General features: G+C 36.8%; 1 protein-coding gene across 1 annotated transcript; it reads right to left on the bottom strand.

Moving 5' to 3' along the window:
* Window positions 1-4,616: 4,616 nt before the first annotated feature.
* On the bottom strand, window positions 4,617-15,127 carry si:ch211-216l23.2 (uncharacterized protein LOC565061 homolog). The gene is made up of 9 exons (XM_044125792.1): window positions 14,930-15,127; window positions 14,691-14,777; window positions 13,082-13,155; window positions 12,845-12,983; window positions 10,242-10,441; window positions 6,992-7,270; window positions 6,748-6,909; window positions 5,390-5,632; window positions 4,617-5,284 (listed from the first exon to the last, which is right to left on the bottom strand). The coding sequence occupies exons 1-9, from the start codon at window positions 14,989-14,991 to the stop codon at window positions 5,247-5,249; spliced, it is 1,284 nt and encodes a 427-aa protein (XP_043981727.1). The 5' UTR covers window positions 14,992-15,127; the 3' UTR covers window positions 4,617-5,246.
* Between the last annotated feature and the right edge of the window lie 1,040 nt (window positions 15,128-16,167).

Genomic DNA, 16,167 nt, shown 5'->3' with positions numbered 1-16,167 from the left:
GTCAAACTGCAGTCCTCAAGGGCCGCTGTCCTGCAACTTTTAGATGTGCCTCCGCTGCACCACATCTGAATAGAATAATTAGGTCATTAGCAAGGCTGTGGAGAACTGGTCTACACACGGAGGAGGTAATTAAGCCATTTCATTCCAGTGTTTTGTACCTGTGGCACATCTAAAAACTGCAGGACAGCGGCCCTTGAGGACTGGAGCTTGACACCCCTGCTTTAGGGTTTAGAAAAGTAATGTCCAAGATGTGGTAAAGTACCCTCCATGTTGTGGAAAAGTAACCTCTAAGTTTAATAAAAATATCTTATAAGTTCTAGTAAAGTATTCAACAATTTCTAGGAAAGTGAGTTAGCAAACTAATCAGATGCATGGATGATTCTGGATTTGTCTAGAGCGTTGCAGTGACCCATCTGGCATTTTGAGGTGAAGGAGGAGCTGAACTATAAGGTGGATTTCCTGGATTTCCTGGTCCAGCTACGATCCAGTTCTGACCTTTGACAAACAGAATGAGACCTTGTACAAGAAGTTGCCTCTTCTGCAATAAGACTAAACTCTGGGAGTATTTGGTGTCACTGTAGAGAGGGAACCCCAGATATAGAAACGACAGACAGGACACAACCGTTGAGGTTTAATCTCTTCTCCAATTCTCCTTGCCTGTATCTGGTTAATATTTTCAGGAAAACTCTCTAGCTAGTGTTAGTCATAAAAAAAAATGTCTATCAGGGCCACTGTAGATTTAAAGGCAGAAGAGGAGCAAATTTTCAAGTTCAAAAAGGGAAATTTCAGAAAAAGTTGAAAATTTGCTAGAAAAAATTTTGAGAATAATCTCACAATCCCAAAAAAAAGTATCCCCTAAGAAAAATAAAATTGACTGATAAATTTTCATGATAAAAAGAAAAGTAGAACTTTGAGTGTCAAAAGTCAAAAACTGTCAACATTTCAAACTCACACATTTCCAAAAGCTGAAAACTCTTACTTTTAAAACTGGTTTTTCATTAAGTTTTTCTAGAAAATTTTCAACTTTGCAAACTGAAATTTGTTTGTTTCATACAAAATCTCTGAAATTAATTTCAAATTATTTGAGTATTTTTCTGGCAATTTTTTTTTTTTTTACTTTTCAAACTCTGAAATTTCAAAGTTTTTTCAACAATTTCTGAGCTTAACTTCAACCTTTCTGAGAGTCTGGGCAGAAATTGACTCATTTTCTCCATTTACAATGGCCCTAATATGCCATTGCAGATAATATTTGAGGGGTAATTTTGGAAAACTTGATCAGGTGTGGGTCTTTTCAATATGTGGATGTTCATTTGTGTGTGTTATTTTAGCTATTATAAATTCTGCTTAAGTTGGAACATGGTGAAATATGACCCAATAAGTACTCATAAAAGAAAAAGGAAAAATACACAAGAAAAGTGGATAACAGTGAATTGTAATCAATATTACATGTTTCCTTTTTCTCTAAAAAAAACACATAAAAATATTTCATAAGAAAAAAAATGATACAAAACCGAGATTAGAAACCTGCAGAAGTATCAGATAAAAGTGAGAGCCAGAGTGAAATGTTGAAATTATGAATTTAAGACACCAGAACAGCAGCATTATCCTGCTTCCAGACACGTGTCCAATCAGAGTGTGTGTGTAGTGTGTGTGTGTGTAGGCTGGTGTAATGGGGTGGAGACGGCTGTCCATTACTTCCTGAGATGATGGGCTCCTCACAGCAGCGCTCTCACAGCTGGAGAAGACGAGGAGGAACATTCAGCATTATTCACGTCGTGTATGTTTGTGTCGGAGCATCTTTAACTCCCACTTCATCCGCTATGATGACAGTAATAACAATAATGATCTTACTTATGGTACACTTTTAAAATAAGGAGATGGATTTTCTCTCTCTTATGAAAAACAATTGGAGGTTCATGGGGAAAAAGAAGCTAAACTGTTGAGAAATATTTGAGGAAATATTCATTTGTTTAATGTGCAACACAGATTTAATAAAATGTGGTAACTCAAATTTAACAAGAGAAGATCTTTATGTGGAACATAAACAAACCCACATTTCTTCCATATTCAGATCCAACACAGATAATTAACTATTACAACTTAGCTCATGCTTAGTCAGACTGGATGGAGAGTTTTCCCACAGATTCTCAGATTTAGTTCTGGACTTTAACTAGGACACTAGCATGAACCTGCATTAAAGTAAAGCCATCCATTGTAGTTTGTACAACCATTTGCCTTGTTTCCTGCAACAGCTGCTGTGGTGCCAAAGCCTTAAGGCAGGGGCGTCAAACTCCAGTCATCAAGGGCCGGTGCAACTTTTAGATGTGCCTCTGCTGCACCACACCTGAATAGAATAATTAGATCATTAAGCCTCTGGAGAACTGATCTACACAAGGAGGACATAATTAAGCTATTTCATTCCAGCGTTTTGTACCTGTGGCACATTTAAAAACTGCAGGACCGCGGCCCTTGAGGACTGGAGTTTGACACCTGAGCATTAAGGAGAGCGTTTCAATTTTATTGGTTTTTATTGGTCTGACATTGTGTCATATTTAAGCAATGACGAACACGACTGTTGATTTTCAAAACAGAAATTAAATTGTTTTTTCAGTCAAGTTTCTTTGTCTTGCATGTCTTGAGTCATAGCTGCAAATTTATTTTAATATAGTTATGAAGTATAAAAAGAAATGAGATTAACATGACTGCATATTCATCCCATATTATGAAAAGTTAAGAATTATGAAACAAGACCTGTTAAAATTTGACATGCGAGAACAAGAACATCCACATTTAGATCTGGAAAAAAAATAAACATTTAGTTCCAATTTTTTTTCATGGTCTAACAAATTTCCAATTTTTATAATTGTGTATATTTTTAAATATTTCTTGTGAATCATGTTTTTGCACTATTAAACATCCCAAATTCACATGTATACATGTGGTTTCTATGTGACTCACATTCACTGGTCAAAATTTGGTACTATATTTAGATATCTCTGAAATGTTTGGCTTCTCGCTAATCTCTAAATAAAACTCTTCTTGTGATTTATGTGCTTCTCATTACTTGTCTTCTGCTGACTGAGTTTTGTCAGAGACATTTCTATGCATTTTAAAACCCTCTAAATATTTCCTGAACATGACTCATGGCTTAAATAAGTATTAGTTAAATATTTTGACAACAGCAGAGGGTAAAAACTGAACTGACTCATGAAGTTTAGCTTTCACTGCGGTGGAAAAAAAAAAAAGCTGGACTGTGTCGCCCTCTAGAGTTTAAAACGTGTAAAGACAACATGCACATGATCGGGCAGGTGGGGAAACGTTACAGGTATGAAAACGTTTTCTTTAATATTACAACCAAACGACCAACAGAACAAGAACAAATGGATAAATAGAAAACTTAAAGTACTAGTTCCACTGACAGATTATTTCACTTAAAACATGGGGGAAAATGTCAAGTGAAATCTACTAGTAGAACTAGCACCTTATCAATATTAAGTAATTATTGACTTATAACAAGATTCCATGTCTTGTTGAAAAGTTACTTGCAGGTTAGTTTTCTTATTTATAGTGTACTAGTATATTTACACAATAAAATAGACAAAAATTACTATGTAAGATACAATTTCTGGAGCAAAAAACTAAAAAGCAGTAAAGTCATCAGGAAGGCCAGCTCTGGATACTCCCTTGATTCAGTTCAGGTGGTGGAAGACAGAACAACTCTGGTTAAAACATAAGTATCTCCTACTTCTTGCATGAAGCTGTTGCTGAATTGGAGAGCCCCAAAAGTGACAAATTGCTGCATCACAGATGCACAAAAGAGCATCAACACAGATCCTTCCCCTCAGCAGCTGTTACTTTATGACCTTCTCTTCTCCCAACAGTGTCTTTATCCCCACATTCACTTTCATTTCCTTGTAGTTATTTTTGCATAAATATACAGAACACACATTCCATTCTTTGAATCTGAGTATAATTGTTTTTGTAATTACATTTTCTAAATTCTTCATACATTTGGCTAAACTGTAAATTCTTTGTTTTAGTATTTCTACCTTTATGTAAACGTTCCTTTGCTGCTGATGCTTCTGGATGTTCCCACAGACACTGAAGGACATTTCTGTCTTGTTCTCATGGATGCAGATGCACTGTGATGTTAATTCAAGCATGTGCCTTTCAATTAGGGATTTAATTACCATACACAGAATAAACACCTACAAAGAGGAATAATTTGGGTTTTCCAGACATACCACTAAACTCGTAAATTTAATCTATTGCATAGAGCAGAAAAACTGAATTTCATTTGAATCTCGTGGAAATGTTTTTAGCCCAATAAAGGCTAAAATGACTAAACAAATAAAAAAGGATTTTCTTCATTCATGAGTTTCTGCTGGAACATCTCTTACCTTTTAGTGGAAGAAACAAATAAAATGAAAGCAACAATAGCTGACATGCTGCCTGTTATATAAATGTGATGTTTGTGTTTCTTGTTTGAACTAAAAATAAAAAGTCTTCACTAAATACTGAAGCATTTCAAAGGTTTTCCAAAGTAAACATTTGATCCTTCAAACCACAAACCTTAACAACTACAATGAAAGAAAATCAGACTCAATATTTACATCTAAAAGAAAAAAATGACAAGATTTAATTACTATCAGAAATACAGAACAAACAGGACTTTCAAAAAGAAATACGGTTAACAGTAATATTTAATGTCTGTAGAGTTTGGTGCGTTTGAGTCCATGGGATCTACAATCTCTGTCCACAATGCAGTAATAAAAGGATGAGCTGCTTAATGATCATTTACATTTTTAACTGAATTTTATAAAGAACAAAAACATATAAAAATTAAATCCTACACAATAAATCATAAGAACTTGCTTTTTTTTAGCCAAATAATGTTTAAACTTTTGTACTTTGTCACAAAGAGCAACATTATTGCTGCTGCTGTTACCGCCACAAAGAAAAAGTTACATTTGCTCCTCAAATTTGAAACTTCATCAGAAAAAAATGGCAGAAAATTGCAAATAAAGCTGGACTATTTGCAGCAAGAGCAAATTTTAACCTCTTGCTGTAAATAAGAGGTCAAAAGCCGAAAACAATTAAAAAAAGCATCAAAAAAGGAAAATATGTATTACTTAAATTCACTGTTTTACTATTTAAATATACACCAGCAGGGAATTCCTCCAGAAACTTCCTGCGCTGAATTCATCTGAAATACTAGAACGCTTTGTGTGTTACAGTGTCGACCTTCAGTGTCTTTGTCCACCCAGTCGCAGATGGGGGCCAACTGTAAAAAAGTAAAAATAATTGTTTACTCACAGAAATCATCTTAAAACTAATCTTGCAATTAGTTTGTCTAAAAAGGCCAAAGATCTCAAATGAAGTGATTTACCTGGTGTTGACAGAAGAGGAGGACGAGAACCCTTCAAGGACGGAGGGGCCGCCCTGGGCCTGGACCGGAGGCCCGGGTAGAGCGGAGGAGCGTGGTGGAGCATCGGCCCTCGGGACAAACCTGGAGCTCCGTACGGATCCAGAGAGGACGGGGGGACCCGGGAGCCCAGGGGTCCTAAAGACATCCCAGGAGGAGTCCGATGCAAAGACAGGAGCGGAGGAGGTTTGGTTTTGGGGAAAGAGCCTGAGGAGGAAATTATTTCAGGATACAAAGATGAAAAATACCAGTTTGTCTCCAAAGCATTGATAATCACTGGCAGTAACGGTAAGTAGGCATGGGCCACTATGATACAACTAATTATGACTGCAGTGTTATTTCTACTGATACAGTTTGCATCCACTTGCTTTAATCAGGTCGTAGATAAGTTGCATGTTATTGTTTACATCCAGAAATCTTGCGTATGCACAAAACACTGGAAGGCACAAAACTCTATTCTTCTTGCCGTCTTTAGCTGTGCTGCTGCGTTAGAAAAATCCAACAAACAAAATGAAACCTGGAGGTGTAGATATTAAATCAGCTCAGTGAACCACAGCAAAGGGAAAAATAATGCCGAAAAAAAGTTTAGCAACTCATTTTTTTCTCACTCTGTCAGCTATGATACAGGCAGATGTGTTGCTATAGGAACTGACTGACAACAACTCCACTAGTGTATCAGGATTCAAAACCAAAAAACAAACAAACATTTTCCACACAAACAGAACATTCAGTCCGTTACAGTTTTATGTTTTCAGGCTTGATGTTTGTTTTTACGATCATTAGCAAGCAGTCGTCTGAACACAGCCATGGTTGATCAGAGTTTGTGTGTGGGTCATTTTGTCACTTTCTACTAAACACCAAATTCCACAGGACATCTACAAGTTAAGGTTGTCATAGTCAAGCTAGCATAACTGACATACTTTTCTCTCCCTCACTATTTTTTAAAGCATTTTTCCTGACCTGTGAATTGTGATACCTTTGGATCTTGTTATCTAGTTGTTGTAGTGTTGAAATTTAATAGCAAAACAGTGTGTCCCTTTTTCTTTCATATATTATGTGTACATTTAAAACTTATGTCCACAATTTGACAACTAAAACCGGTGGCTGTCAATCTTTTTTGCCCTCCGGTAAGGAGCTGGTGGGCGAGATCTTGCATGTGTGAAGTCACGCTTCAATGTTTCTATACCACAGGAACAGAATATTTTCATGGTTCTGAAACTAACTTTTTTATACCACAGTATACTTTGAAACCAGCCCATGCCTATTGGTAACTGCTTGTAGAGTAAGTAGTAAAATAGGATGTAGCTGCTTGGAGTCCTGACCTGGTGTCGGCAGCAGACCTACAGGTGGAGAGTGGTCCCCAAGAGGTCCTATTGAGGCAGACTGAGGCGGTGGCCCAGGTGGAGTTGGGAGCAGAGGAGGGGGTTTCCCCAATCCTGGGGGTATCATGTTCCCTTTATCATCCTCATCACCTAAGGCCAGAGCTGAAAAAAACAAAAAACCAAAACGTAAACTGCAGCCATTTGTTCAGACTGTATGAGCCCCAATCAATCACCAGTGTCTCACCTTGCAAATGGTCCTGTCGGGAAGCGACGTACTCTGAGATGGATTCCAGCTCCTCTAAATACAGATGCACCCCGTCGGCAAGCAGCGAGAGGGAATGTCGGATTTCGGAGGGAACTGTGTGCCGTGCAATTTTTTCTCGATCCAGAAAGTCATCCAGCAGCTGCGATGCCTGTGCTGCGATGTCTGCAGGATCCCTGGGCGAACTCTCCTTGAGGATTCCACGACTGTACTCAGCTTGGACAAAGTCCAGAGCCTGGTCTTTAGGCATGTTACGGTGGACTGGGAGGAAAACGGGAGCGTTAAAACCGAGCTGGAAGGAGACTCAACTTAGAATGAAGAAAAGAAAAGGTTTTTAATTGTTCCGTTTGGATTTTTTAAAATCCATCATAATCAGATGGATTTTATTTTTTTATTATTACGTTAAAACATTGAGGTTTAACAAGGTAATGGGTAGCAGTGTGGACCTCATGCAATCACAATAATTTAACCAGAGAAATTTGGAGACAAAAGTCTCCATTGTGTTTTAAGAGTAAGGGCTTAAATGATTGTGACAAAATAAACAATAAAAGGCATGTTTTTTGTAAATGACAAAACTTGTTTATTCTTTTTGTTTTCATCTTTTTCATATAATAATGTTCTTTTGATTAAATTATCCATTTCCCCTAAATGGTGGTAAGGAAATTTCATGTGTGGGTTAAGCAGCAGCATGTGTTGCACTGACGTAAAACTTGGAAATTCAGATTTAATTCAATACTACATTTATTTCAAATGAAAATTACCGTAAATATGTTGCTCTAATTAGACCGTTACTGTGTGACAACTAACAAATGTTTTTTCCTTACAATTGTGGCAGCATTTGAAATACATTTCCTAGATTTATAGCCATATTTTCATTACAAAAGGGAAACAAAACAAAAATCATTATTTTGTGGCAAGTTTAGGTTGAATTTGTTTGGCTTCTCATCTTATCTAAAATGTTGTTTTGACAGTTTTCTATTAATATGCAGATTTGTAGTGCATGAAGCGCGTACATGGAAGTCGGGTGTAAATTTTGTAAATAGCATCAAATGTGGAATCTTGATGAAAATAAGCAGCTCAGTTGTGTTTCAGTTATTTGGGTCATTTGTTCTGTTGGTTAAACCAAACCTTTTCTGACTGGCTCTCAACAAAATCTACAGTAAATGTTTGCCATAAAATGTCTGCAATAATCCAAGTATTGTGCATAAGAAGCAAAGTAAGTTATTCCAAAAATGTAGTTCTGGTTTGAAAATTGGGAGGACATGGGAAATGTCTGGGTGGAAAAAACTTTCTTGCTAATGATAACTGTAGGACATCTCCTGTGTAAATTATGACCCATTTACCAACAAATGGTCTTTAAGAAAAGAACTAAAGATGAGAGAGCAAAATCAGAGAAATTACCTGCAAAACCTTCAAGATTTAGAGTTTCAACTGGATAAAAGTCAGGCGATGGGCCTGGTCATTCTTTTTCTGAAACTAATGAAAAATGTCCATTGCTGTGTGTTTGGCCCCTTAGTCTTGCTTGGAAATTCATTTTCAGGCTCTTACGACGAGCTTCTTAATGCATTTCTCTCCATTTCTTCAGGAATATAAAGTCTGCCAGAACGTTTTTTGGAGGTGTGATGTGCAGAACTACAATGTTTATAATGACTTATAGAAAATCCAGTTTTGGTCTAAACTCAGATTATATTCTACTAGTATTTGATTAACTTCTCCAAATCTTCTGCAATGAACTTTAAAAAAGTTTATTTTCATGAGTGGAGTCTTGCGCAGTTATTGTGCGCATAGGTTGCTATGTTGGAGAGAATTACACATTGTTGGCAACATGTAATGAGATAAATTTGACCACTTTGTTTTCTACAGTTTTTTACTTTTTGTACGTCCTTTCCTTCAAGTGTTTGAAACTTATTTTCCTGTGGGAACCACATGGGTAATGACACAAAAGTTGGATTACTTTGGCTATTACTGACATTTGATGTAAATTTTTTATTTTATTTTTTTAACCCCTCCAGGGGTCTTTTGTGGGCTCTAGAGTCCCTTGTTTGAAAGTAGGCTGAGAGGAAAGGGGAGAAGACATGTGGCAAATGTCGCCGGGTCCGGGAATCGAACCCGCGACGGCTGCATCGAGGACTCTAGGCCTCCAAACGTGGGTCGTGCTTTCCCCTACGCCACCACAGCACGCCCATTTGATGTAAATTTTAACATGAATATAAATATAATTAGACGTGCATATTTTATAACTGACCAAGAATTGCATCCAACCTGGCCTTTGTGATTGCAGCAATGCATTAGATTTAGTGCATTGTGATGATGGAAACAGGGAATGATGTAAACGTAGGTTGATTTTCAAGAAGACTGTCATCACAATATGTGCATGTTAAAATCCAAACTACTTGATTATTTAAAAATGATTGTGCCCTAGTGAGGATGTATGATGCAACTCCGTTTTATAAAATGCAAATAATGCGATCTCAATTTCACAAAGCAAAGGTGGTGATTGATTTACAAAATGCTTTTTAACAGGATGGACCATAGCATATATTTTTGCTATGGAAAGTTGTCACAACTGGTCTGTCATTGTCATTCACTTGTTGTCACAACTGAATACTTAATTAGGCCATCTCGCCCTTCACAAGTCAACCACTAAACTCTGCCATGTTTAAAATCCCAACTACAGTTTTTACAAAAGTGAAACTAGCAGTCAGAGTCGGCCTGGTGGGCCCCAATCTCAACTCTGCTCTGATTACCTTTCTTATTCAACTTCCAATATGGCCACCTCAGTCTTAAACAGGTCAGACTGAAATGAGACAACTGCATAAAAGATCAGGGTTATGATTAGTGGTTCATTCCTCTGAAAATGTGAAGGTTTTAACCAAGTCAACTAATGTCAGTTTAAGCCAAAAAGAACAAACAACCCATGTTTGCAATCATGATAGAAGTGAATTTTTTTCTAGGCGTTTGCATTTGGTGTTTTGTTATGGTGTTTATTTCAGAGGCTATTTCCTAAAATGTTTAGTGCTAATGGTGTATATTGGCTTCAACAGAATTCAATTTTAGTGCCTGTCTAAAAGATCAGCAGAATAAGAAAGCTTTATGAAACTGTTATGTCAATGTGTTAAGAGCAAAGTGCAGTTTTTTTTTTTGTTTAAGTGGAAAAAGTTTTAAAGAACCGAGGGTTTTAACGCACATGTTCTGGGGAGGGCTTGAAGGATTACGAGGGGTACGGACTTACTTTTGAGGGACTCTGAGAATATGATAACAGTGCAGGAGGACAGAGCTACGTTTTTCTGCTCCACCAGTATACATAACGGGGAGCCGTCTGCTCGGACATCCTGCAGGGCCCGGGTCAGGCCCGATTCCGCTTGAAGGTACAGCATTTCCACTGACAGGCCACGTTCCTGCAAGCACTGGCTTAGCGTTTTGGGGTAATCCCTTTGAGAGGAAGAGAAACACTTTGTTAACTAGACTTTTCTGTGTTGAGTTAATTAGATGGCACATAAAATAACCATTTCTGAGGTGAAGATAAAGTTATTTCTTCAGTTAAAATATATATTTTTCAAAACAAAACTTATTGAGTTTCAGGTCTTTTCCAGATATGAAATGAGCAACAACTCTTTTTAATGTTCATCTGTAGATTGGTGTGATAATGGAAAAGTACATGATGCTTTCTAGGACGCAATAATCTACTGGCCACTTTATTAGAAACTTCTACAGTTTCATAACTTGTTACCGCAAACACTGAATTTGCTAAATGCATGACAGGAACTCCATGCACTTAAGCATCTACAAATATTGAAGGCAACTTGCTTGATAAGAACTTTAAATATGAACCAATTTCACAGTGTGATTACTGTAAGGTAACAGGAAACTGACGCTTCAATACAATAAAACAGAACAACAGGTTGGATGAATGTCACCTTTTCCAACAAGTCTTCATTTATTGGAGGAGGTCTACACTTGGCATAAACATGAAAATATGGATTGTCCTGGCTGGTATTGGTCCAGGCTGTGGACAACCAAGTAATGATGTATTGGGATATTTTATTGGGTCCAATCTGGATTGTGTGGTACCAACTGAGCATCATTTAAACTGTGAAGCTTTTCTGAATAATACTGTTTGTCTTATTGAATCTTTAACAGAATTACAAGAATTCTGAAGGCAGACCAACACTAGAAAGGTGTAATAAAGTGGCCAATGATTTAACCTGAATCAAAGTTAAAGACAGTCCTGTTTTAAACCTTTATCCTCATGTATATGCAAAAGGTAAGACATCTAAAGTGTCTTTAATGCATCTTCTGTATCTGCTGACCTACAGCCACTTCCCTGGTTGATAGAGTATCTGGTAACTGTCTGAAAACTCCTTTCAGCCAATGTGTTGCATCTATTGTAGACACACCAGGACTGTGGAAAACAAATGATGTCTGAGTTGGACCCTTACTGGTTTGCTTTTGACTCTGTGAGTGCATTTGAAGCGAACAAGAAGCCTCATCGGTTAACTTATTTGCATTTTCAGCAGAAAGTGTGAATGTTGTATGCAAAATAAAAGCCGAACAGTAAAAATTAAATATTCCACCTCTTCCATAGAAATGTTACATGCATGAAAACGGCTGTTTTGATGTTTCTCCTGTCAGACAAAATGAATGTAAAGATTTAGGCTGCCTATTTCATTTGTTGTGGTGTGTGATTGAATGTTTTTCTACACATAAGCTTACATTTAAATACATTTTCCAACCTGGTAAAGAAAAGTTTGTTTTTAAAGATGTAGTGACATGCAGCCCATTTTTAAACTTTCCCTGTTTTCATCATGAAGGAAAACTTACTTGTCTGATGCCTGGACCACCACAGAGCGACAACCAACCAACAATGAGGATTAACTTTTAATGTTAAATGTTTGGTGATAATTTCTGGGTGAATTTATGTGTGTGTGCATGTTTGACTGAATTAAAGAATGGAAAACACATCAGTTTCTTTAAAAAAGGAAGTTTAAATTAGTGCTGAAACTGCACTAAAACAAATACCAATCAGATCCATAGTGAACCATCAAGATATTACAGCAACATGTTAACATATCTGGCATCGATGTAGAAGACTGCATATTGTTTATGTTCCAAAATCAGTGGTAATTGTTATTAGTCAGTTTTTCATCTGAGGATGCCTCAAAGATGTAACAGTTTGTGTTTTTAATATGAACATCTCCTGCTCCACGTTGTGTTGAAAGTAAAAAAATTAAAAATTAAAAAAAAAAAAAAAAACTTCATGTCTGGCTTCAGTCTGAAAGAAGTGGAGTCAGAATCCTTAACTAGATGCAACATGTATCTCAAATACTTCAAATCCTGGCCTTTGTGTGTTTTATGTTCTTGAATGATTTGTGCCAAGTTTCCTTACCTGTTGAATTTTTCTTTTTCATTTGAAAATGGTGTAATTTAATGTAAAAATGTGTGATTATATGGGTTCACGTCAAACCAAGCTGTCATCACATTGGCTTCAAATATCTGCTACTATAAGGTTGGTCTTATTTACTGGAGCAGCCAAGAACTAGCATTGATGCATTAGATATTTTCTGAATAATGACACCAATAGTGAAATTATTCACCATTATACCCAATAGGATATAGATACCCTATTGGTTGCAGTTTAAAAAGAAACATAAGAAATTTAAATAAATTCTCAGTCAACAGCAGTTCTGAAAGAGTGTTTCAATTAGTCAGAATGCATCCTGAAATTGCAATAAAACGATAAATATCCATTAGTGGATTCGAAATATCCTAAGCAGAACATCCAAATCTAAACTCAGCTGAACTCTTAAGTTGAACAACTGCTATAGGAAAACTCACAGGAACTTGTTGGTGACGGACAGGACCACGCAGTCGGCTGGCTTTCTCTCCTCCTGGACCTGCTTGTAGAACTTCTGGTACAGAGCTTTACGTCTGTCCGCCGGAGTGACGACCTCGGTTTTGACTGGCGGGTTCAAGACTGCACATTTAGATGATGGGAGTCATTTAAGTGACCAGGAGTAGTAATTTTATATTAAAAACATAAAAGGTTCTGCATGAAGAAAATGAAAGTCTCACCACTTGGCTGAGATTTGTATGCCTCAAACTTTACACTAGTGGAGTAACCTTGAAGCTGTTCCAGTTCTTCATAACTAAAAATGGAGCAGAACAAGTTTCAATGTGCAGAATTTCACTGAGTCTTTCTGGGTGGTTATATAATACAGATTTCTGTGCACTGAAATCTGTATTATATATAGACCCCTTTTTAAAAACTGGAGAGGTAGGTACAGTAAAGCAAGCAAAGGTAGCAGGAATTTTCACATTGTTTCCTCTTTTTATATAATGCATATGCAAAGTATTATTTCCTAAGTATCTACACAGTTGAACTCCTGAAATGTGTACATTTGTTAAAGCTGACCTAAAAAAAAGAAAAAAAAACCCCAACAGGTGACGAAGTAACTGATGCAGCACACACTGCAACGAAAACCACAGCAGCCAACAGTGGAGTACAGTATTCAGAGTGACAGCGATCAGATAAAACTTGATCACTTCCTTTTAACTTAGAGTAGCTTCTACACATAAACACAATATGCACAACAGTAGAAACTGAAAACTTGGCACCAAATAAAAACAAAAATGTAGTATTTTTTATCAACTAATTCCTGAGAAAGACAGAACCAGATATGACCTTAAAAAAATTACAATTTAAACCACCCAAATAAACACTTAAACTCCTGCTGAAAAACAATATTTAAACAAACAGAAGCTGGACTGTAGCTTTTACACATGTGGGAGTTGTCATGTTCTTGATGCATTGGTCCAACTTGCAAATTGAAGTTTGTACCAATCATTCACCGTTAATGACTTTATTCCTGCTGTTGATAACCAAGACTCAGTTTTTATAAGTTTTCTTTTTTGTTGGATGGATTTTCTGCACCAGGTTAGCCCATCAGTGTGAGCTCAATAACTGTTTTAAGTACCAGCAGCATCAAATACTGCTGGGTAAATCAGAGACCCCCTCTGTCTTTTTGACTGATGGGATTAAAAAAAAAAATCCTGTCATAATCCATTTTAAAATGACAATGATAATCCACATTATGTCATCAAACATTAAGCAGTGGACTATATGTAACATTTTCTTTAAAGTGAAAGTTTTATACTAGAGACTGCCTTCTTTAAAATATCAGCTGTCTTTATTTACAGGTTTTTTAATCATCATTTATAGATTCTAAAATATATACCTCTAATACAGCATTAATAGTTCCATCCAATTCTTATGGCATTTTGCTAAATAAGTTAAGGAAGTTGTAACGTGTCAAAAATATCACAAAACTGGTAACAGAGTTTCACAATTTTGATGAGGCAGGTGCTGTTAGAGCAATGTAGAGTGTGTTAAACTGTTGGATATATAAAAATGTTTCAATTTATGTTTCACAAACAAGCTCCAGGTGGAAAACTTTTATTTTTCAGATACGTATTTATTCAACTAAGTAAAAGAATAAGTACACTGAAATAATAAGGGGGTGATTTACAATAACACCATAAAGTACAAATTCAACAACAAACCAGCCCTCCACTCAGAGAGAAAACAAATGGTCTAAAAAGTAAAGTTTCCATTAACAGTTGCACCCTACCGCCTCTGTCATGTGTTTAAGCCGTTGTGTTAGCCACGGTTAGCCGCTTTTACCTGTCCAGAGCATCCTTTAGCTCCTCAGTTCTTTCTTCTCTACTCGGGTACGGAGCCGCTCTCCGGAACAACCGCAACTGCTGAGCACTGCAACACAACAAGAACCCTTTTAACGTCAACATTCATGGTACCTTGAGTATATAACTTCGCACCCGGTGCAGAAACATGCACTTGTAATTGGGTAAAGTTGTGGTTCGAGGCTTCCGTGCAAGCTAGCTGCTAACGCTAAAGACGCTAACCTTCCATTTGGACTGCCGGAGGGTCTCCGCACACCTGCGGCGGGCTTCGCCCAGCTCGACATTTTACTAAAATCGAAACCGCACTCGACTAAAAACAACACATTTAATCTGACGGATCAGATAAAAATTCTCTGTCGATGTCCCTCACGGCTGTGTATAGCATGAACACACTAGTGGAAATGAGGTTTTAAAAAGGGGAGGAGCGCCGCGCTGATGAGCCCCTTTTAGGCAACTACCGCCACCTAGAGGGTTGTACTGTACTTGCAAGTCAGTCTTATTTTAGTCTTAAAAACCAGAACTTGCGCATAACTTTATATTTCATAATGTTTTATATAATATCAGATGTCATGATTAGGTACTCATTATTTGAAGTCCCGTTTTTAACAAATACTTGTTTTACTCTTACTTGAATAATTTTCTACCCACTCCTTTGTAAGAGTAGCATTATTTTAATATAATTTTACTCAAGTGAAAGATAGCCATCTGAAAAATTACTCAAGTAACAGTGAAGAAGTATTAGATAAAAGGCTGCACTGAGAACTTACTGTCTAATTTTAAGAAATATCCAAAAAGAATGTAGTCATTCAGACAAATACAATATGTGCAAGTTCTAATAAAAAGTTAATAAAAATAAATCACCTTAATACGAAAATAAATTCAGGCAGGAGAGACACTCATTCCCAAATCAAATTTTTCCATAACATTTAACTTTTGAAGTACGTAATGTTAACATATTAGGACAAAGCAAAGTACTTCCAGAGATAATGTCTGTGGCTTACTGTATGTTCACTTGACCTTCAAATGGCACAACAGGCTCAGAAGATTTAAAATAACACTAGATTAATGAAGACACATGTACAGCGAAAGTAAAAATGAAGTTGTAGTAAAACTACTCCTAGAAGTATATTGACTTGAGAAAGTTATTCAACTAAATTTAACTGAGTAAATGGTAAGAGTTACTTCTCACTCATGGAAAAGCTAAAGTACTTTTTGACACTTAATGGAAATACCTAATCATAAAAATGCTTAAGTTTTGTGTATGATTCAATTTAGCTGCTCATTATTTCAATTTTTATTAGCTCACATCAGGTTAAATTTTAGTGAACAAAGAAACGCAATACTTGTCTGTCCATCCATCCATCCATCCATCCATCCATCCATTTTTTGTTCACCCTTGTCCCTAATGGAGTTGGGAGAGTTGCTGGTTCCTCTTCAGCTACATTCCGGGTGAGAGGCGG

The sequence above is a fragment of the Gambusia affinis genome, linkage group LG08 (genome assembly GCF_019740435.1).
Source record: "Gambusia affinis linkage group LG08, SWU_Gaff_1.0, whole genome shotgun sequence".
In the NCBI taxonomy this organism is placed as follows: domain Eukaryota; kingdom Metazoa; phylum Chordata; class Actinopteri; order Cyprinodontiformes; family Poeciliidae; genus Gambusia; species Gambusia affinis.
Note: the sequence above shows the minus strand (reverse complement) of the source record. Positions and strands in the feature narration are given on the sequence as shown.

Excerpts from the sequence above, each read along its gene's own strand:
- si:ch211-216l23.2 (XM_044125792.1), bottom strand. The coding sequence starts at position 14,991 with ATGTCGAGCTGGGCGAAGCCCGCCGCAGGTGTGCGGAGACCCTCCGGC. Across the intron at positions 10,442-12,844 it reads TCCGTCACCAACAAGTTCCT|GGATTACCCCAAAACGCTAA; the intron begins GTGAGTTTTCCT and ends TTCCTCTCAAAG. Across the intron at positions 6,910-6,991 it reads CCGACAGGACCATTTGCAAG|CTCTGGCCTTAGGTGATGAG; the intron begins GTGAGACACTGG and ends TGTTTTTTTCAG.